The sequence below is a fragment of the Eptesicus fuscus genome, chromosome 4 (genome assembly GCF_027574615.1).
Source record: "Eptesicus fuscus isolate TK198812 chromosome 4, DD_ASM_mEF_20220401, whole genome shotgun sequence".
In the NCBI taxonomy this organism is placed as follows: Eukaryota; Metazoa; Chordata; class Mammalia; order Chiroptera; family Vespertilionidae; genus Eptesicus; species Eptesicus fuscus.
The window spans coordinates 54615944-54639431 of NC_072476.1; the positions used below are offsets into that span (position 1 = coordinate 54615944).

Sequence of the window (23488 nt, forward strand, 5' to 3'; positions counted from 1 at the left end):
TCCCAATAGCTAGCATAGGGCCCAGCACTTGCTCAATATATATTGGCTGAGTCAATGAATAAATATGGGATTGGAGAAGTTTCCTTGCTTAGGGTAACCCTTTATATTGCCTCCTATTCAGAGGCAGCTTGGAACAACACTGAGCCTGGGAACCAGGAGTATTATATTTGGCAAAGAAAGAAAAGTAGTAAGTTAATCTCTGTGGGCCTCATTTTTCCTATTGATAAAATGAATATGTTGAACACCATGATTTTACTCATCTTTCCAGGTTTAAAAATTTCTTTGTATTCCTGGGAAATTTGTCAATGTCTGGGGACATTTCGGTTGTCACAACTAAGGGGATGGTACTGGCATCCAGGATGGATGCTGCAGAACACCCTACAGTCTTCAGAATCAGCCCCTCCTCCCTAAAAAAAGGAGTTGTCTGCTATCAAATGAGAAACTATGTTTGCTTACTCTGCCTATTTTTCTTCTCACTGACCGACATAATATATAACTACTAGGGGCCCAGTGCACGAATTCGTGCACCTTGAAAGGAACTGTGGGCCGCGAGGCTGTGGTGGGCACAGGGGTGGGTCTTGGCCCATCCTCCGCACCCTGCCCGGCCCCTCCTGCTGCAGCTGTGCCCCCCCCAGTCCCCTGTCAGCCAGCAGCACCGCTCCTGCTGCCACCGCTCCCACTCGCTGATGGGGCCAGCCCCACTCGCACCCGCTGACAGCGCGGAGTGATTGGGTTGGCGCTAGCAGTGGGTGCAACCATGGCCAGTGCTGGCAGCATATGTGAGCAGCGGCTGCTGCCCAGATTACACTCAGCAGCAGGGGGAGGTGGAGATACCCTCAGGGGCAATTGGGGCTGGCAGCCACTGCTTGCATCTGCTGATGGCACCTAGTGATCAGGGCCGGCAGTGGGTGCGAGCAGCGGCTCCGGCATTGGCAGCGGGTGCGAGCGCTGGGTGGGACCTCGGAGTGTGGGAGCAAAGAATTTTCAGTAACCACCAGAGGCTCGCCCTGATGACAGCGACCGGAGCTCCACCTTGGTCTGGCGCCCCCGCTCACCTGCTCCATCATCCTGCTGCGGCCAACAGCTGCCATGTTCTGCTCGTGCCCCCTGGTGGTCAGCACACGTCATAGTAATCGGTTGTTCAGTTGTTCTGCCGTTTGGTCTATGTGCATATTAGGGTTTTATATAGATAGATAGATTGTTCAAATGCTTCTCTCTTCCACAAGAAGTTAAGCTCGATGGGAAAAGGCAGACATTGTTATAATTAAATATTTTAACAGAGATAATTGGCCCGTCTTTCATTTCTTGTTGACAGGACAGGAAACCTGGGAAACTTGACCACTCCTTGTAATGCCAACTGTAACTGCATGCGGTCACATTATTATCCTGTCTGTGGCAGAGATGGAGTCCAATACTTTTCTCCCTGCTTTGCAGGTTGTAAAAGTTCTGTTTCAATGAGACGTTCAGAGGTAACTTGTGTCTGCTACTTCACCTTAATGAGGCAGTGTATTTGTCTATGTATGGATGGCCTTTTTGATCCCTCTATGGAGTCACACAATGCCTGTTCTTTCCTTCCGGGCCCACCTCCTCCATGCAGAAGCCAGGCATAAAGCTTCAGTCACAAGATGAATAAGCTTTAGAGATCTGCTGCACAACATTGTACTGATAGTCAATAATTATGTATCGTACACTTAGGATTAGTTAAGACTGTAGATCTCATGGTAATTGTTCTTACCTTAAACATGCACATGCGCACGCACATGCGCGCGCGCACACAAACTCCAGAAATCACACACACTAAACCTGACCACACCGATGGATAGAGAAAGAGCCTTCTTTTAAATCTGAGATGCAATTGTTGTCAAAAAATTAACTTGGCAGTTACATACATCTTTGTAACATTACTTCTATTACAGCAGTAAAGTGTTATTTATCTTTTTGGATTGTTTTATTTTATTTTTTTTTATCAACTGTACACCTCCCTTGAAGTCAGGGAACTTGTCCTGTTCTTGCTAACTACAGTGTACATAGTAGAAACATCATAAATATTTGTTGCATTCATTTGATACACCATGGATTTATTAAAAAACTGGAGACCCGGTGCACAAAATTCATGCACTGGGGGGAGAAGGGGGCCTTAGCCCAGCCTGTGCCCTCTCGCAGTCTGGGACGCCGTGCTCCTTACCATCCACCTGCTCGCTGCTCCTTACTGCTCGGGTCACTGCTCCTTAGCTAGTGCTGCCGCAGAGGTGGGAGAGGCTCCCGCCAACGCCGCTGCGCTCGCCAGCCGTGAGCCTGGCTTCTGGCTGAGTGGCACAACCCCTGTGGGAGTGCACTGACCATCAGGGTGCAGCTTCTGCATTGAGCGTCTGCCCCATAGCAGTCAGTATGCGTCATAGTGACCGGTCATTCTGGTCGTTCCACCATAACGGTCACTTAGGCTTTTATTATATAGACTAGGGGCCCGGTGCACGAAATTCGTGCACTGGGGGGGGGGGTCTCCTTAGCCCAGCCTGCCCCCTCTCACATACTGGAAGCCCTCAGGGGATGTCCTATTGACGGCTTAGATCCGCTTCCCGGGGGGAGCGGGCTTAAGCCGCAGTCTGGCCTCCCTTTGTGGGAGACAACTGGGCTGGTCAGGGGAAGGCACCAGCCCCATCACCCCACTGCTGCAGCCACTGCCAGTCACCACAGCCACCAAGGTGTTTTCATCAACATGGACTCCAGTTCCTTCACCAAGAAAAAATGACAACTTTCTTTAGGCATTTTCAAGATGTGTCTTTCATAGGATATGACCTTTCTTTCTTTCTTTCTTTCTTTCTTTCTTTCTTTCTTTCTTTCTTTCTTTCTTTCTTTCTTTCTTTCTTTCTTTCTTCCTTCCTTCCTTCCTTCCTTCCTTCCTTCCTTCCTTCCTTCCTTCCTTTCTCTCTCTTTCTCTCTCTCTCGCTCCTTCCTTTCCTTTCCTTTCCTTTCCTTTCCTTTCCTTTCCTTTCCTTTCCTTTCCTTTCCTTTCCTTTCCTTTCCTTTCCTTCCCCTTCCCCTTCCCCTTCCCTTCCCCTTCCCTTCCCCTTCCCTTCCCTTTCTTTCTTTTCTTTCTTACAGAATGTGGAAGAGAAAGGGAAAGACAGAGAGAAATATCAAAGTGAGAGGAACACTTTGATTGGTTGCCTCCTGCATGAGCCCTGACCTCGGCCCCAGCCAGGGAGGAGCTTGCAACCTAGGTACATGCCCTTGATCAGAATCTAACCCGGATCCTGTGGTCAGCAGGCCGAGGCATTATCCAAATCGCGTAGGGCAGGTTATGACATTTCTTAGCCCTCCAGCAGCAGACCTTCGTTTTTTTCTCCAGGAGTGTGGTGGAAAAGCCCTAGATCACCTTTTTGGATTCTTATACCCAAGTTACTAAGAATATTACCAGTGGCATACAGGAAGCTTAGCCAATGAGTGGTCAGAAAAGGTGTTTCCTCTGTAGTTCACACCTATCTCCTCTGATCTCCGGCTCCGCCCCTGCCAAGGCCTGAAGCCTCCAGCGCTGGACAGGGGACCCCCAGCTGGCTCCAATTGCCTGGCTCTGACCCCAGCCAAGGCCAAAAGCCTCTGGCCGAGGCTCGGGCCCTGGCAGGGACCCCCAGCTGGCTCCGATCGCCTGCAAGGGACCCCAGCTGGCTCCGATCGCCCGATTCCGACCCCGGCCAAGGCCGCAAGCCTCTGGCCAAGGCTCAGGCCCTGGGCAGAGACCCCTAGCTGGCTCCGATTGCCTGCAGGGGACCCCAGCTGGCTCCGATCGCCCGGCTCTGCCCCCGGCCAAGGCCGCAAGCCTCTAGCCAAGGCTCAGGCCCTAAGCAGGGATCCCTAGCTGGCTCCGATCGCCCATAGGGGACCCCAGCTGGCTCCAATCGCCCAGCTTCGCCCCTGGCCAAGGCTCGAGCCCTGGGCAGGGACACCCAGCTGGCTCTGATCACCTGCAGGGGACCCCAGCTGGCTCTGATCACCCGGCTCTGCCCCCGGCCAAGGCCGCAAGCCTCCTGCCGAGGCTTGGGCTCTGGGCAGGGACCCCCAGCTTGCTCTGATCGGCTGGCTCCGACCCCTGCCAAGGCCAGCAAGGGCAGGTGGAAAGCTTGGCTTCCTCCATTGCCAGGGAAACCCAAGCCTCCCTCTGGTGGCTGCAGCCATCTTGGTTGGGTTTATTTGCATATTCGCTCCTGATTGGCTGGTGGGCGTGGCTGGTGGGTGTAGCGGAGGCATGGTCAATTTGCATATTCTTTTATTAGATAGGATATTAAATCATATATCTCAATCTCAAATACAAATTTAATTTAAATTCTGTATCGGAATGTGTATCATTTTACCTAGATATTCATTTTTAAATGTAGTCAAATTGTTTTAATAGAATCCAATAGAATTTTATGGTATTATATGTATAATCTAAAGATTTCATCTTAGCTAAATTTAAGAGCCTTGGAAACAATAGTCACATTATTATTTTACATATATAAAAAGCTAAGTGACCAACTGTCCTTCTGTCTGACTGACTGGCTGGCTGGTACATATGCACATTAGCAATTTAAAAATAAACATTGACTCGCGCATGCACGATATGTATAAAGCTGTTGCTGGCGCCAATCACATGCGTGTGTTTCCATATGTCATTGTCAATTTTGAATTTGGTTGACACTTGTATTATAGAGAAAGGTTGAATGGCAATATTAAAATGTTTCTTCTAATTAATTTCCTTTCAATGTGTGCAAATCCGTGCACTGGGCCACTAGTACTACATAATATGTTTGGCAATAATAGATAATGTGATAACACTAAAAACATTTGTGGGAAATATATATTATGATATAAAAGGACACAATAAGGTGACAAAAGAACATAATCTTGAATATCTAAAATATGGACTAGTGAAATAGCATTTTATTTCCTTATAAAAATAAATTTAAGATTGCAAGTAAAATCTGCCTGGCTGGTGTGGTTCAGTGGTTGAGCATTGACATATGAACCAGGTGGTCACAGTTTGATTCTCTGATTCCTAATCAGGACACATGCCAGGATTGCGGGCTTGATCCCTCATAGGGGGCATGCAGGAGGCAGCTGATCAATGATTCTCTCTATCATCTTTGAGTTTCTATCTCACACTTTCTCTCCCTTCATCTCTGATGTCAATAAAAATATGTTTTAAAAAAAGATTGCAAGAAAAGATCCTATAAAATAAAAGGCTAATATGCAAATTGTCCCCTTGACCAGGAGTTTGACCAGGGGCAGGGCCAGCCGGCCAAATGCTTGCTGCTCCTCCTCCCGGCCGGCCCCACCCCAATCAGCCCCTCTATCCCCTCACCTGCTCCACCATCCTGCCTGCAGGGCGATTGATTGGGGTCGGTCACCCTCAGCGCCTGGGAGCCAGGGAGCAGCCCCGCCCCTTGCTTCCGCTGGTCACTGTGTGTGAGGCGATTGGTGGGGTGATTGGGCCCCCATTTGCAACCTGCCTTAGCCTGGCACTGCTCTCTCTCCTGCTCCTCCATCCCACAGCAGTCCCACTCCCACTGGGGCAGCAGTGCCTCCACTGCCACCCACTGCCAGTGCTGTGTCACAGACACCCACCATGTTCTGCGCTGCCCTCTGGTGGTCAGCACACATCATAGCGAGTGGTTGAACTCCCAGTGGAAGGGATAATTTGCATAGTAGGCTTTTATTATATAGGATATGCCATCCATGTAAAACAACTAATTTTTTCTTGGGATTTTTTTCTTACAGAATATTTCAGGTAGGTGAATGCACTGATAAGAATGTAATAAATATACACATTTGTTCACAGAAATATTATTTTTAATATTTAACACTAGTGGCCCAAAATATAAAAACAGATGTTGACTAACTACAACTATATTTAGGCAAATGTATACTTTTTTATGCAAGAAAGTTGTAAAGTTTCATCACAAACAGGACAAAACTGGAAAAGGAATAAGGTGGAAGTGCGACATCTGTGATAATAATTTTTTTAAATTATAAAAATATACATTTAGAAAAAGACAAAAAAACTTCTCACTTTTTCTTCTGAAAAATTTAAAAGGTGACATTACTTCATTGTTGGATACATCTGATTGCTGAGTCTCAAATAGTCCATTTTGGGGGTGTCATCTGCATGTTTGGGTGTTCTGAATCAGTTCCAGTGGCCATAGAACATTTTAGCGCCCAAAAAGGTCTCTGACTTCAGAACAATAAAAGCACCAGTTCCTTTTTACTTCTCTGGCTCTGCTGACTTCATTCATTGAGTCCTTTAATGTGTAAAAAGATTTATTGCAGGGATGGAATTGAGATGTAAAAGGGCTTTAAAAACTAATCATGACTAACTTTTAAAATATTTTATTTTTTCATGCAAAAGCAATACTTGTGATTTATTTACATGTTGCCTTTCAACATTTCATATTTTTAATTTATATGTGGATGTTATTTATATGTAAAATAGCCTACCAGATAATGTAATCACTTCTAGTTTTTGATATTCATAAATATATCATCTTAAGAGGGAGACAGTTTGCTTTTGGTAAAACAATTCAACAAGTTCAGAAAATTATAGTAAAAAGGTTTAATTGAAAGTAGCAATTTTCCCCCCAACTCTTGTGACACATTAGTTAATTTTACTGAAGCACTTATTTAAATTACAGTGTTTGTTCTTTTAAACTAGTGTAATAATGAGATTGTCACTATGCATGCTTTATTTGTGTGTCCTAGAATGGAAATGAAGAAAGTGAGCAGGTAAATTATTTGAACAATTCGCTCATACAAAGCAGTGTAGAATGAGTGTGATAACATATTGTTATATTCTTGTCAATTTGTTTTATAAATCCTGTGTTAATAACAGGTTAAAAATTGAAGTAATGGACACAAAAGACAAATAGAGATGATTCTGCTTCATAAATATGGCTGCTTGTTTTCCCTTGTTTAATTTCTTAGTGTTAATTACTCTTTCTCAGCATTATTTGTTGTGTATGGATGAAGACTGCGGGAGAGATCCATGTCTAGATATCATCTAATTTACAATGATAAAACATGTTTTCAAATTAAACACTTCCGGTATTTTTATGTCTAATATTCTAGGTATATTACAACTGTTCCTGTATTGAAATGAAAACAGAAATAACACCTCCTGCAGAAAGTATCGGTTATGAAGCTAAAGCTGGAAAATGTGAAACTCGATGTACAAATTTGCCCATATTCCTTGGCATTTTCTTTGCTGCAGTTGTTTTTACCTTTATGGCCGGTACTCCTATAACTGTGTCCATCCTAAGGTATGTATTATATTTTTAAATTTGCCATCCATACGGCAGCATGTTGAATGAAAAAGAAAAAAAAAAGACTTGGTTTATATTGACCACTGGTTCTAATATGAATTCAGCCCTTATAAGATCATTAGTTTGATGCTTTTAAAAAAACCTACTTCATTGAACACCAGATGTATGAGGTTTAAATGAGATCATGTATGTGAAAAGTGTCCTGACATTGTCCACCTGTTGCATACTTGGTTAGCTTCTCTGCTTCTTTCCTGAGGCTTCAGTTGTAAGGTGAAATATGTTCAGTTATATTTGAATATGATGGAAATACAATGCATTCCATATATGTCAGAATCAGAATGACATGCATTCTACCTTATACAGTAGGTGCTATGATTTTAAGTCTTCCTGTGAACAGCGCTAATAAGAAGCCAGCTGTCATCTGGCTCTTCACAGTGTTGTGTACTTTTTGCTGCTCTTCCTCCTACATCTCATTGTAAAAATATTTCCTATCTGCCCTTCCATAAGCTCATCAGTCTTTCTATTTCTCTCCTAATAAACTTTGCCCTTTTCACTTTTGGTTCCTTGATACTTACCTTTTCACATATTTCTTGATGAATGGAAGCTTTCAAGACTCTCTGAAAACATTAAAGAGTGTGTTAATATTTCACTACATGGAAATTGGAGTTATTTAGAAAATAGGGACTCTGCTTTTTTAAAATTTATTTTGAAAAAAATTATCTATGTCACCTTTCAACTGCAAGTTTGTTTTTAAAGACTAGTTGATCTCTTTTCTCTAACTCTCGTGTCCCAGCACTGTGTCTCATTCATACTTGAGACACGGTGTGAATGTCCTGTACAACCATTTTTGGCCTCATGTGTATTTACTATCTCCAGGTGTGTCAATCAAAATCAACGGTCTCTAGCCTTGGGAATACAGTTTATGATGCTTCGATTATTAGGTATGCCATTTTTCTCAATTCATTAGTAACTTGGTTATTTTTGTTCATTAGTGTCATTGATTTATTTATTTATGGTATGTGTCAAGAAAGTAATTAATTTAAATCAGTAGAAAACTACATCATTGCTGTTGAAGAAAATATTTTCTTATATTACCTAAGAAAATAATGACTTTACTTTTTACCTATCTGCTTTGTTGGCTATTGTTTCTAATTCAGTTGCAAATATAACCTTAAAGAGTATATCATATTTATTTGAAATATAATATATGATCATCAATGCATTTCTAATAGAGCATAGTAAGAGACAATTTTTCCTATTCATATAAAAACCATTACCAACAAATTATGCTAATCTTACCTATAACTACTGTAATGTTTTTTATTCCTGAATTTATCTCTGTTTGGGGCATGATTATGTTTCATCAATAATGAAAAAAATAGTTAAGAATTGATGGAAGAAATAATTTATACTAGAAAATTTTATAAGGTACCAGATGCAGGAAGAATAAGAAGGACAAACATATTATACACATAATATTAAGATCATTTTTTAAAAACTCACCAAAAGTAGGAACATTAGAGGTCACCTGAACCAACTTTCCCATTTTTCAAATGAGTACATGAAGGCCCAGAGAGATTCAGGGATTTGCCTGGAGTTACACAATTAATGGTGCAAATGAGAGTAGGAAAATGGTCTCCTGACTCAGTCCAGTGCTCTTTGACTCTGTCATGCCATAGGTCATGAAAGAATAGGTTGGATGTAGCTGAAACCTTTCTCTAAGAAGTATATATTTGATTTGTAACAATTGGAAGCTCTTTAATTATGTGCAAGTTTTGTGCCTTCTGACCTCACATGGAGGAGGGTGTGTGTTCGACATAGCAGTACTAAGCATGTTAGTATTAATAGTGGTGTGTACACATGCATTCTCATGCATCCACCATGTCAATATGTGTGTATATGTATACACATGCATATACACACATATAACACCATACTGTTATTAGTATTTACTTTGTGCATCAATAATTTATTTTGATTCCTTAGAAGTATAATAGCTAATTTCAGAAACACTTATTAAATTAGAAAAGCAGTGAATTAAAATATTTACTTAACTAAATGTCAATGCATTATATGCAAGAGATTTTTATTACAATAATTTTTAATTGGTTAGACAAATATAATTATGTATAATTATTTTAGAATTTTTGCCTATGTTTGTTTATATTCATATTACTTGTACATGAACTGATTTATTTGCAAATGGACAGATTAATACCTATTCTTATTTGTATAAAATATATGTATAATCATGGACATAAAAATCTGTTAACTATAAACTGTAATCTTTACTTATGTGTATTTCACATATAATCCTCTAGGCTCAATACCTGGACCAATTATTTTTGGTGTCACAATAGACAGTACATGTATTCTCTGGGATGTTAATGAATGTGGAATTAAAGGAGCCTGTTGGATTTATGATAACATCAGGATGGCCCGTATGCTTGTGGGTATAAGTAAGTAGTGACTTCTTAATAACTTCAGAGCAAATGGATGATGTCCAGATTAAAAAAAAAAAGTTACTGTTACTTACTTCGGATTTGACATGTTCAGTCCTGAAGACTCAGTCTATAATAGAAGAACATTATAGCTTTCATTACATCACATATCATTTAATTTTCTTTTAACAACTTCTCTCAAAGTTTTTTGGGAAGTCTAACAAAAACTGAAGGAGAATTCTAAGACACTGGAATGTTTTCATCTAGGTACCGGGGCTTTGGAAAGCACATAGAGCTGAGGTAGGGAAGTGTCCTTGGCTCTAAGGCATGTTACAAGAATCTTTTTATAAGTTTAGAAGATTAGCCATGATATTCAACCTCTAAACCCTTTGGCAGTCTGTCTTACATAGTCTTGGTCAAGCAATAAATGAAAATTAAGATTAAGGAAATAAAGCAATGCATCTAGTTTGTAAGAGTGAGATAAACATTTTAAATAAACCTAAGAAATTAGAACATTTTAAACCAAATTCTAGATAGAAAATATTTACATGGTGTGTTATTTTTATTGCAATTGTGTTTGCAGTTATTTTGGCATATGTATCAAGATAGCTTATTGCTCTTATATGTGCTTAGGCCCAGAGAATGCTGTCTGAATTTATGATGACAGAGTAATAAAACATCTACTGCCTAAATAAATACATAAATTACACACACACAAAGAGAAGATTAAATATTGATCAGAATAGACAGAATTAATCTTCCTAGTACTTTTACCTGCTAAAAAGCATTTTTTTATTCAAAACGTCTTCATGTTTAAAAATGTAATTGATTATGTTTGTACTCTTTCACCAAAAGATACAGATAACAAATTGTTTCCTTTCCTACTGTGATAAATGTGACTAATTTTATCCCCCAAACATATAGACCTTTAAATTTTTCAAAAACATTGTAACAATGGTACTTATGTAATTAATCTTCCTATAAACCTAGAAATACTTAGCTCATTCCTGTTTTTCAAATACACATTTTGAGCAAAATACTAATGATTAACACAAACAAAGTAGCTACACTGCAGAAACTACATTGTAAGGCCATTTAGCTTTTTTGACTGGAACTTAAATGCTTGTGATGTGGCCAGAACTAGTTTCTGTTAATATAGCTGAGCTCAAAATCTGAGTGCTTTGAAAACAAATCAAAGCTTGTGAAGTGAATCTTGATGTTTCATATTTTTAGTTGATGCTTATAAGTAACTTTGGTTGAGTATTGAATGTGATATATTTTCATAGATGCTTTCTCCTAAGAACTCCAAAGCTTTTTTATTTTTAGAGTTATTTTCCATTATGAACATGAAAACTCTGCAACTTTATTTCATGTTCAATGATGTTGTAAGCTGTTTTTTCTTTGTCATTAACATTTGATTATAGTTTTTTATAGATAAGGTATTAATAAAATTAGAAATGGAATATGGAATTACTTCTATACAACACTTATTTTATAAATATGTACAATTATAATCAAGAATAAAATAATTATTGTATGTTTTTATTGTTTAGAAAGAAAATACAGGATAGTTCATTGAAATGTATACTTTTTTTATTGAAGAATATCACTTTTCATCCTAAAGTTTTAAAAATTTAAAACATAGAACTATAATGCCTATCCACTTCTACTTTTTAATGTAATGAATTTCTAGTTGTAAGAATTGATTTTTGTAATAAAGGCCCAATACATAATTAATTTTCTTTTTATATTTAGGTGTTACTTGTAAAATTATCACCATTTTCTTCAATGGGCTTGCAATCTTTTTGTATAATCCGCCATCATTAGACACAGAGGTGTCATTTCAAAATTCGAATGCAGTTTTGACTGCTGTTTCAGTGGACTGTGACCTCAACAAAGCAGGAAATGAAGGATGAAATAGAAAAAGAGGAGAGTGTTTTACCGCTGGAGAATTGGCCTCCATTTGTAAGAATGCACATTGCCATTGCAGCATTATCTACTCAATGTGGACAATCGTTTTAAAAATTGATGTTTTATAATTAAATGTGTTTTTTTGTATATTTATGGCATATATATATGGACTCATTTGTTTTATTTTAAAGTAAGAAACAGACCTGTGCCTTCAAAACCCCACCAAAAGCCTCAAAACACAAACACACACACACACACACACACACACACACACACACACACCATTGTCTAGGTATGAAATTCCCAACTAATAAACTAAATCAGAAAAAAATAGCCAATGATTAGTTAAAATTTATGGTATAAAAAGTTAGTTAAATTTATGAGTGATTTTCAAAAACTATTATTGACAACCCATGAATTTAGAACCAGCTAAATAATATCATTTCTTTTGAAATTGACATATACTAATCTGTTCTTTATCACAGAAAGTTACCAAACTATTATAACACAGGTTATCTTCTTTGTGTCCCACTATATAGTGAATTTAGAAATATTAACATTGTTGATGCATATTTTCACTTTAACTCAGGAAATCTAGGAGGTAATCTGTTGATATTGCTGATTTTTAACATTTACCTCTTAATATGAATCTGTGAAAGTGTTATTCAATTACATATCTTCCTGGGAAAAATACTAGCTTCAGCAAATAAAAGTGCCAATTAGACACAAAAGGTTTCTTAAAAAAAAGAAAAGACTTAGGTGCATTTTATTGGTTTTCTTTGAAAAGATTTCTTAAAGAACTTTTGATCAATGTTTAGATACTCAGTACTTTAATTTTTATCATTAAAAAAGGATTAGCTAGTACCCAAAATAGTGCATTGCTTATAGTAGGCATGCACTATTATTGTTGATTCAAACAAACTCTACTCTGTAACCAATCCATTCATTTGAATAGAGGCTATTTCACATGTCTGATAACGTTGCAACACTCCATCAATTCAGGTCAGCCATCAATTCACTTGAGCCAACTTTGTCTACTCAGAATGTGGAGAAAATAGATCAGTGAACATCAACAAAAACAGTATCTGCCTGGCCAGGAATTTTACTGATTAAGAAAAGTGTTGAGTCATACCCACTTGAAATTTTTGTGAAATAAGGTTACTAATTTAATAAGGTTAGCTTTTTTACAAGCAGTGTGTTATATATACACTGTGACCAGAGTAACAGACAATAGCAGACTGAGAGGAAAGGCCTGGTAGGAAACCAGGACCAGAAGCACTAGTAAACCACAGAATTTAAGAGCTCATGTTTCATGGTAATCTGTGGCCAATGATGATTGAAGAAACCAGTAGCATTTATGTATTGAAATACAAGAAGGAAATAATGCAAACACACTTGAGTCGTAGATGTAGAGGAGCGGTGGGTCAGGAATCAGAGAGACAGATGAACTTAAACCAGGAACATATAAAAACCAGAGGTTGAGGCCAGATGGGTAGTCAAACATCAGATATTTGGGAAGCAGGAAATTAATAACAACCAAAGAGACAGTGCAAGGGAGGCTGGAAAGAAACACATGATACCTCAATTCAGAATCAGTCTCCCTTCCACCCAGCCAAACACATTTTAAATGCTGCCCCTGTTGGAGCCAAGGCTAAATGACAGTTTAGGCTCTCTGTGTCTATATGTGGAAGCAGGGAATTGAATAAAAATAAATTTCTAGATGTAAAATAATGGCAAATTCCAAGGAACTCATTGATAGAGATGTGAAACAGCAGCAAGAGATGAAACAATAACTATGAAAACATGTTCCTTTAAGGCCACATAATAAAAAGAAGAAAAAATCACCCCATACGTACAAATAGTTTGTTGAACAAGTCACTAGATAATTGGCATTCATAATGATTTTTAGTTTCAGGGATTTTATTCTATGTACTTACTCAGTTTTCTGATACATTTTACAAACTTTTAAATAATGGTTAAAATGAAAATAATTTTGGCACTTGAAGGAAGTCAGTCTCTTATTTATAATATATATATTTACAAAGAATACCTCCTTTCATGATAGGGCAGTATAGACACTACTGTAATTTATAAACATTGTTTATACTTTTGGATTCACCTAGATTATACGGGTTGGTATTATGCTACTTTTAAAAACAAGATTTTGCATAACATGTATTTTTCACAATTTGTAATGATTTTTAATTGAGTCTGTCCGTAGACCTGTGGTGATTTTGGTATGTGATTAATTACATATGTCTTAAACTTTTATTTTAATATTTGGATTTCCTTCTCTAGGAAATCCAAATGTAAAACTCTTAAACAGGAAGAGAACTTTACGGTTGGTTTAGCTATGTAAATTAGAGGAAAATATAAATAAAATTTTATCTCTATTTTCTTTCAAAAAATTTTATTGTTAACAGTTGTGCAAAATGTATATACATACTTTTCTTAAAATCAGACTATACTGGTTGGTTTTAAATATTTAACCTTATTAAATGGTACAGATTTTGAAATATGCTTTGTCTGTTTATGAGTACATGCACATATGATGGTTGGGAGAGGGAAAAGCAGTGTACTTTTGAACTTGGTGAAAGTGATTTAGTTAATCTGGTGATTTGTGGTATCTCAACAGATGTATTTAATTCAATATACACCACATACATTATGAAATATATACTGAAGTTCTTCACACAGTAGTTTACATGTATGAAAGATAGGTATATAAGATTTATGAATAGGATACATGTTACAGATGGTTGGTTGTGAAATACCTGTCACTGCAAAATAATGTTTTGGAAAGGTTATATTAAATTCATTGTGGGTTATCCAAATAGTGTAATAATTTTTAAAGAGATCAAATTGGACATTAATTTGAGATGTGTCATTTTCCCCCTCACTACAACACATTCAGGCTCCTTCAGTCTTTTTTTGTGCCACAAACAATAAACATTAACTTATACATTATATGTGAGTGCTGAAAAATAAATAAAATACTATATTTTAAAAAATGGAATCAGTATATTGGATCAGAATATTTTAATGTTTTAGTAAAATAAATTTACCTTATAAAAATCATCCTCAATAATTGAATCTTATCTTTTTTAGATTTAGCTTGTCTGACTTTAAAATTTTGTAATAGTTTTAGACTTATTAAAAGTTTTAAAAATAGTACACACCGTTTTATGTTTTACTCAGCTTTCCCTAATGTTAACATTTTATGTATCCATATAGCAATTATGTAACACAGGAAATTAGCATTGGAGCAATAGTTAATACCATATTTGCAAAAGGGCATGGCAAAACTATTTCGTGCGGTGGCAATGTTAGTGTCTTCTTAAAAAAAATCGAACTTACATATTGAAATGATGCATTTTACTATGAGTGAATTATGCCGCAGTAGAGTTGATTGGTAAACAAGAAATATTAGAAACAATGTTTAAAAACAAAACAAAAAAACACTGCTGGGGACCATGCTAGTGATGAAGATGTTTCTCAGGAGGCTGGTATCTCCTCCCTAATTGGATGTTTGCGGAGTTCATTCCCATCAGAATGGAGTATGAACCCCAATATGTTAAGGGAAGAAAGGATCACAGAATTGGGTTCCTGGCTTAAGCCAAGGGAGCCCAACACCCAGACAGGAAGCCTGAGGAGTAGCTGCACTGATCTGAAGACAAGAACTTCCCTGCCCTGAGAGGCCAGGAAACATGACATTCTCGAGCAGTCTTGATGGGATTCTGCCCAAATGAGCTGCCTGCTCTGAGGTCCTGCAGAGGCTCCCTGACTTGACAATGGTTTGACTTACGATTTTTCAATTCTGTGATGATGGAAAAGCAATAAACATTCAGTAGGAACAATACTTTAAATTTTTATCTTTTCCCAGGGTAGTGATACTGGTCAGTGGAAGCAAGCGGCAGGTCCCAGTCAGCCAGGCAATCAGTAGGGTAAACCCCTGATACTCCACAGTGCACTGTGTCGCCAGCGTGTCTTGTAGTTCAATGCTTCAAACGTTCTTCAGGCCCAGTGTGCTGTCAGCTGTGTATGTGAATGGTGAGTACCTCTAAAACCACTGTTCTTCACTTTCAGTGCAGTATTCAATAAATTACGTGAGATGTTCAACACTTTTTTGTAAGATAGGCTTTGTGTTAGATGGCTTTGCCCGAGTATAGGCTAATGTAAATGTTGTGTGCATGTTTGCGGTAGACTGGGCTAAGCTATGATGTTCGGTAGGTTAGGTGTAGTAAATGTATTTTCCACTTGTGATATTTTAGATTTATAATGGGTTTATTGGGACATAATCCCATCACAGTGGATACGCATCTGTCTAGGCAGGAGCTAGTGTGAGTAGTTGTGTTGTTACAGAATTTACCAGTCGACCGAAAAATACACAGGGAGTACTGGGAGATTCAGGAAAAACCCATTTATTTTCAGATGTACTAGTACAGTGACTAAGGGGAGCCTGTTTCCAAATCTTGAGTGAGTGAATATAGAGAAAGCTTTCCTTTTAACCCCTTTGGTTTCTTTTTCCCCCAAATATGGATCAGGCTTCCGGACCTTTCGCAGGCTTTTCGAAAAGCCCCGTGTGTTGGGATGGGGGATGTGAGACCACACCCAAAGGCCTGGCCTGGCGCCAGCGCAGATAACCCCCTCTGGGGTTTGTGTATGCTTCAGGGTTTATAGCTTCTGTAAAATGGGAGTATTCCGGGAAACAGGTTCTGCCAGGCAGGACAGGCATCAACAGAGTTAATTATCGGCTAGCAAGAGTGTGCGCTAGAAGGCAGGTTACTGGCACAGATTCAGATTGCTAGCCCCCCAAAAATGTCTTATATTCCCCATCAGTGTAAGAAGTCAGCTCAAGGGAGCACCAGCCTGTCTGGGAACTGATCACTTCAGAAGTCACTATGGACCTACAATTGCACCCCATAATTAAGCCAGCATTTTTACAGGCCTGCCAGAAAGGAGGGCATGGAGGTCAGCCAGGACCTAAGAGAGAAGATTATGTAAGTCCTGGTGGTGTCAGCTTTTTGCCTCTTTCCCACTGCTCTGCAGGAGAATACAGAAGATGAGAAGGACTAGTGAGTTTATTATCCCTCTTCTAATAGGACAAGTTAGTTCTACAAGCTTTTCTACAAGTTAGTTCTAATTTGGGGGCATGAGGTCACCGAGACCTTTCCGATACTTAAAAACAGGCCTCATAGGTATGGAATCTATCCAAGAATGTTGTCAAGGGGGTGGAGCTAATAGATCCTACAGAAAGTATTTGAAGGTAGCAGTGGGATAAGGTTTTTGCATGAGTTCCACCTTTTCTAGTTACCTTACTATCTTTGTATCCTATTACTTACTCAGAGGAAATAACACTGATTTTAGTATATTTCTTTCTCTCTAGTGAGAAAAGTTATTCTTTAACTCTTTGAAAATCATTAACTAGAGATTGAGTTGAGTGATTAACAAAAATGCCTGAAATTGAAGTCACCTGTTCAACCCCCTCCAGGACCAATTAAATTCACTTGTTAAAAATCTCCTAGATGACGCTAAAGTGAAATCAGAGTTAGAAACTGCTAAATACATTTTAGGCAAAGGTCATGGATCACATCTTGTGAGTGATTTAATTATGTCTTATTTTTAATTTGGTCTCTAAGAATAAAAGTTTGGATTGAAAGCAAAGGATAGAAAGGGAATAATGGGGTAACTTTGGGGGCTTCTGAAAATAGGAAAGTATTGAGTTGGGGAAGAAAGGTGCCAGAAAGTTGGAAAGCAATACAAAGAAATTTACCTGTTTTTAAAATTTTCCCAAGGCTCTTCATTTCAGCAATAAGAACTTAGAGATTAGCACTTGATAAATTCCTTCTTTTCCTGCATAAGTGAGCCATTTCCATAATAATGTGGGCATAAACACTCACATAGGATATTTCCTGGAGAGATCCAAGGTTAGGGTTGAGTGTATGGCACCATGTGGTGATAATGTGAGAAATTCTGGTAAAGGAAAATGGAGTAGATTTGACATAAGTAAGTGGAGGAGGTTAACACACTGACAGACATGAAACAGAGCGACATCCTGGCACATATTCCTCAACTATATTCTTGAGGTCTTCCAAAGACTCTGGAAACAACTGACCCCTCTGGCTTCCCAATGACAGAATACTCTGACTAGTTTCTTTGCTAATTGCCAGCAAAGCAGTTTACCCAAGGAAAGGAAAAAATAAATCGCTGTATCAAATATATCTACTTTTTTTTTATTTTTAAATCTTCACCCAAGGATATTTTTCCATTGATTTTTAGAGAGAATGGAAGAGAGAGGGAAAGACAGAGCGAAATATCCATGTGAGAGAAACATACCGATTGGTTTACTTCTGCACAATCCCTGACCAGCGCCCAGGCCAAGGAGGAGCCTGGAACTGAGGTATGTGCCCATGCCCTTGAGGGGAATTGAACCCGGGACCCTTCAGTCTGCAGGCAGATGCTCTATTCACTGGGCGAAACTGGCTAGGGGTATCTACATTTTTTCTTCTTCTCTTTTTCTTGTCTTATGTACATCTTGCTTTTGCCTTTCTTAGATTAAGTTAAGCTATTATTGGGTTTCCTTTTAAACATATAAGTAAATTGTGTAATGATAATTATCACATGCCTTTGACAGGCAATTGGAAGGTCTGAAAAATAAGCAGCAAAACTTGTTGGCTAACACTGCTCATGAAAACACTTTTAAAAAATATAACAAAGATCAAGTAATTCTAGTGAAAATGAGGCTGCTATTGCTTATTGAAAATATCAGTTATTGCTCATCTATTGAGTATGAGGAAATGTGCTAGACGTAATACACATTTTATACTCTCTGTAATACTAAGAGTTATTCACATGAGAGACAACTAAAGCCCAGGGAAATTACATTTTCAAGGCCAAAAAGCTAGTAAGTGTCAGAGCTGGAACTTGAATCCAAGTATCTGTGGTTCCAAAGCTCGGCCTTTTTTTCCCACTGGCATACCCTGAGGATAAGTACATAGATTAAAATAAAAAAAAATCCACAAATTTAATTATGAATATTTTCAATCCTAAAAATTATATTTCATGAAGTTATAGTTAGTAAGCAAATCTGAGTCACTACATATAAAATTTGCTGGTCACAGAAAAAAGTGTTAAATTTAAATCCTTTCATATTTCCAGGTTGCAATTTATATTTTTACCAGAAGGTGGCAGTGTTGTTTTTATTACCACAGTAAAGATACTATGCCTTCAGAACCTTTTCCTTTTCTTAATGGAGGAGTATTTCTTGTTCCTTGGTCAAAATTTCATTTGCATTTTTAAATTATCATTGTTCCTATACTTCTGGTGATTTTTCCAGAATTATTTTTTCATTGCAGGTAATGGGAAGGATTTCCAGTTAGAAGAGAAACTATTTAACTAATGAGAATTATTTGCCGGTGCAACTTTCACTACTTCTATTTTTTTTTCTCATTTGAAAATAGAATGGCACACATTTCTGATTTCATTGGTTTTCTATCCAGATATTGGACAAGAATGAATTTTAGATAGTCTATATTTTATTTTAAACACCAAATAGCTATTTAAATGATCTTCCATTTAAATAGTATTTCTTATAAAGCATAGAAAATAAATAGCAAAAATAATAAATTTCTAGGTTGTGACCAGTTAGTCTCTCCTGTGGCAAACATGAATTCTAAAATTATTAACATTTTTACTGTTATACTGGAATTTCCTGCCATTAGTGTCTATAAGACCATCTGAAAATAGAATTTTAGAAAATGAATCTGAGGATATCTACACTAATAAAAGAGAAACATGCAAATTAACCATCACTCTGCTACACCTACAAGCCACGTCCACCAGCCAATCAGGAGCAAGTATGTAAATTAACCCAACCAAGATGGCGGCCAGCCATGGAGCTGGAACAAGCAGGAGACTTGGGTTGCCCTGGCAATGGAGGAAGCCAAGCTTCCCTCCTGCCCTGGCCGGCCCTGGCCTCCACTCAAGGCTACAAAGTTTCAATTATAGAAGATAAATAAATCCTAGATACTTGTTTCCAGCCGGCCCTGGCCTCCGCTCAAGGAGGCATTGAAAAAAAAAAAAAAAAAGAAAGAAAGAAAAAAAGGAGGGGCTGGGACCTTGGGTCACTGGGGGGTGATCAGGCCAGGATGGGACAGCAGGGGCCGTTGAGGGTAAGCAGAGCAGCAGGGGGGCCAGTTGGGGGTGAGCAGGCCATCAGTGGGGGTCAGTTGGAGGTGATCAGGACAGCGTGTGGGGGGGGGTGCAGTTTGGAGTGAACAGGCCAGCAGGTGGGCAGTTGGGGGTGAGCAGGCCAGTGGGGAGGGAAGGGGGGGCGAGCAGGCCAGCGGGGGGGGGCAGTTGGGGGTGAGCAGGCTGCCACGGGGAGCAGTTGGGGGTGATCTGGCTGGCGGGGGGGCATTTGGGGGTGAGCTGGCTGGCAGCAGGGGGCAGTTGGGGACGAGCAGGCCAGCAAGCAGAGTGGTTTGGGGAAATCAGGCAGGCAGGCAGGCAGGTGAGCAGCTGGAGCCAGCAGTCCCAGATTGCGAGAGGGATGTCCGACTGCCGGTTTAGGCCCGATCCCTGTAAACCGGCAGTAGGACATCCTTCGAGGGGTCCCAGATTGGAGAGGGTGCAGACTGGGCTGAGGAACAACCCCCCCTTCCCCCATGCACGAATTTTGTGCACTGGGCCACTAGTAGATAATATGTTCTCATATTTATTATATACTTTAATTATATACAAGTATGTTTCTAATTCTCAAACCCTTTTTGGCTAGCCAGGAAATGCATTATGTTCTGTAGTTCTCTTACAAACTGTCTCTCGCCAAGTTTCTTTTTAATTCAAGTGGGGCTATAATATGCAGTGCTGTGACTAGAGTTACTGTCCTCAAAAACATAGTATCTAATTGGTGAAATAAAGCCTTAGTTTGTGCAGAGTTAACAAGTACAACAATTCAAGCTTTAAATAAACGTCAAAACGTTCAGCTTCCAGAAACATTCATTGGCCTTTTACTTAATTCCAGGAACTGTTGGATCTCCAAACAGACTATATTCTTCTGGGTCTCGTGGACTTTTGTAAGTAGAATTGTGGTTAATCAATTATATTAAAATAGAGTTCACTTTTATCACCAGGCTTTTTATGTAGAGGAGTTTGGTGTCAAGCACAGCACTGATAATACAGAAATATCGATCCTACCCTCACTGCCCCTCCCAAGTCGGTGCTTACAGTCAATAAAGCTCTAAAGAAATATAATATGGAGTGTTGAAATTGTTACGAGAATGCACAATGGGAGTGACTCAACACGCTTATCTGGAATTTTTATGCAGGAGAATGACAGCTGTGTTAGAGATTTAGGAAGTGATAGATTGACGTCATGTTACAAAGCAAAACCTGATCACAAATGACTTGCACAGCTTTATGCTCAAACTGGATTAGTTAGAGCTTGCTCCACACTGGAACAGGCATTTAGAAGCCCTGAACCTGCATCCTAACTTCATTTTCCACAGGCGATCCTGCTTTTTGCTTTACAGAAAGGAGACAGACATTAAATAGGACTCCTTTCAGCTTCTATTTACATTTCTTTACACCCTGTTTACCAATGAACATTTATCTGATTTTCATACCACCTCAGTGGGAAAGAGGCTCTTCTGTTTCAAAGGTAATCCATCAACCTAGTCCCTTTATTTCCTTCTGAGTCCCTCTGATCGTCTTTCTCAGGACCTTGCTCAGTATTCTGCAGGATACCTTAAGCTCTTCTCCCTTCCTCTTTCACATCTAAAGAGTTCAAGGTTCTCCCTTCTCTAGAAAATCCACTCACTCCCCTTATGTCTCCTAAATGCCCACCTCCAGCACTGATCAGCCTCCCATATTCAGGCATATGTATAGTGGACATGTCACCTTGAGTAAGGTGACCAGACGTCCCGCTTTTGGCGGGACAGTCTCGATTTTTAACAATTTGTCCCACATCCCGCGGTGTTTTAAAAAAGTCCTGATTTTTGGAAAGAATGCACGACAAGCTAGGGAATGGCGGGAGAACGGGAAGGGAATATATGGTTTTCGGCGGCCATGTGGCTATTTAGCCAGGATATGAGTTTTATATTATTTTTGTTAATTTTATAATGTTAAACTTTCATAATAACAAATAATTGTTGAGAACTGATTATCAAGAACTGCTTATCAAAGTTCGCATTGTTGATCAGTTGTTAGAATTCGACCACCATTGTTTGGACTTTATGAACAATGGCATTTTTTGGGATTGGCAACCACGAAAACATTTTGTAACTGTCTCTCAGACGATACACATCGTACTGCGTGCTAGTAAGCTAGTTAAACAAGTGATGTCATTACAAATCAGCTATTAAGATCATTTAGGTAAGTAATTTATTTATTTATTTCATAAATACATAAATTTTCTTGAATTTAGCAGACAGTACTCATATTATTTATATTTTATAGTGGCGGCCAAAAGTCTAGCGCCGGCCTTGAAAGTGACACTTTCGACTTACATTACGGCAAATTCAGAGGAAAAATAATACTAGTTAGTATTGTTATTATTTAGAAAGAAATATAGGATTAAAATAATTTTTAAAATATAGTTACTTTATAACAATCAAATTAATTTAATTTATAAACTAACAATAAAATATGTTCATGTAATTATGTACCTACTTACTGTGTTTTTAAGCAATATGTATATAATAATTTATAATATAATTTTAAATTATTTTTTTTAGATTTTTAACATAATGAGTAAGAAAAGAGGATGCAAATTCAATGATGATCTAAGAAGTGAATTTCCTTTTATTAAAAAAACCAAAAGCGATTACAATATAGACCAAATTTTTAATCAAGAACCCCCCACCCCCCCCCAGGGCCGAAACCGGTTTAGTTCAGTGGATAGAGCATCGGCCTGTGGACTCAAGGGTCCCAGGTTCGATTCTGGTCAAGGGCATGTACCTTGGTTGCGGGCACATCCCCAGTAGGGGGTGTGCAAGAGGCAGCTGATCATGTTTCTCTCTCATCGATGTTTCTAACTCTCTATCCCTCTCCCTTCCTCTCTGTAAAAAATCAATAAAATATTTTTTTTTTAAAAAAAGGACACCCCACCCCAGGTCAATGGTGTCCCGCTTTACCAATGTTAAAATCTGGTCACCTTACCCTTGGGCTAAATCACAGGCAGCATAAACTCCCGTTTGCAGCAACTGAGCTCACCATCCACCCTGTCTCCTCCCCCAAGTTGGGCCTCTCTTTTCGTGTTCTCCACTTTGGGTAATGGCTGTACCCAGCTGACTCCCAGGCTCCCTCTGCTTTTGCATTTTAGACCCATCAACAGTTCTATTCTAAACCCCTAAGTAATCCCTATCTTGACAACAGGCTATAACCCAGCAACAAATATTGGGGCCATAATATCAAGGAAAGTATAACATATAAACATAGTTTTAAATTTCTTCAATAAATATGTATTGGGTTATACCATATGAAAGCAGAATTCACAGAATGCCATATCTAGATTAAACTGAATTTTTATTTCTCCATTATCTATATATATTGTCAAGAAACAATTGAATTCAGAAAAAATCAGGAATTATAATATAGTAAATTAAATTTCTTGGCTTCATTTTCATTTTCAAATAAAAATTATGATAATTTAGTCATCTGAAATATGAATCACTTGCTGATATCAGCTCAAAATGGAAATACTATTTTCTTGAATTCTTCTTTTCCTGCTCCACAGCTGATTGGCTAGAGCCAGTCCTGGGGAAAAGCTATGAAATAAAATAGGTGGTTTTGAGTATTTTAAAAATAATTTCACCAGGCATTAGGGTGTCAAAGCAAAAATTGTAC

The 23488-nt window shown here is 38.7% G+C and overlaps 1 protein-coding gene across 1 annotated transcript in view; it reads left to right on the plus strand.

Annotated features, from left to right (window-relative positions):
• SLCO4C1 (solute carrier organic anion transporter family member 4C1) overlaps window positions 1–11791 on the plus strand; it is a 63177-nt gene extending 51386 nt beyond the window's left edge. Inside the window, exons 9-13 of the mRNA XM_008144511.3 lie at window positions 1316–1469; window positions 7099–7289; window positions 8169–8233; window positions 9614–9751; window positions 11489–11791. Coding sequence (XP_008142733.2) covers window positions 1316–1469; window positions 7099–7289; window positions 8169–8233; window positions 9614–9751; window positions 11489–11649 — 709 coding nt within the window. The 3' untranslated portion in view covers window positions 11650–11791. The remainder of the gene's footprint in view (window positions 1–1315; window positions 1470–7098; window positions 7290–8168; window positions 8234–9613; window positions 9752–11488) is intronic.
• The last annotated feature ends 11697 nt before the right edge of the window (window positions 11792–23488 follow it).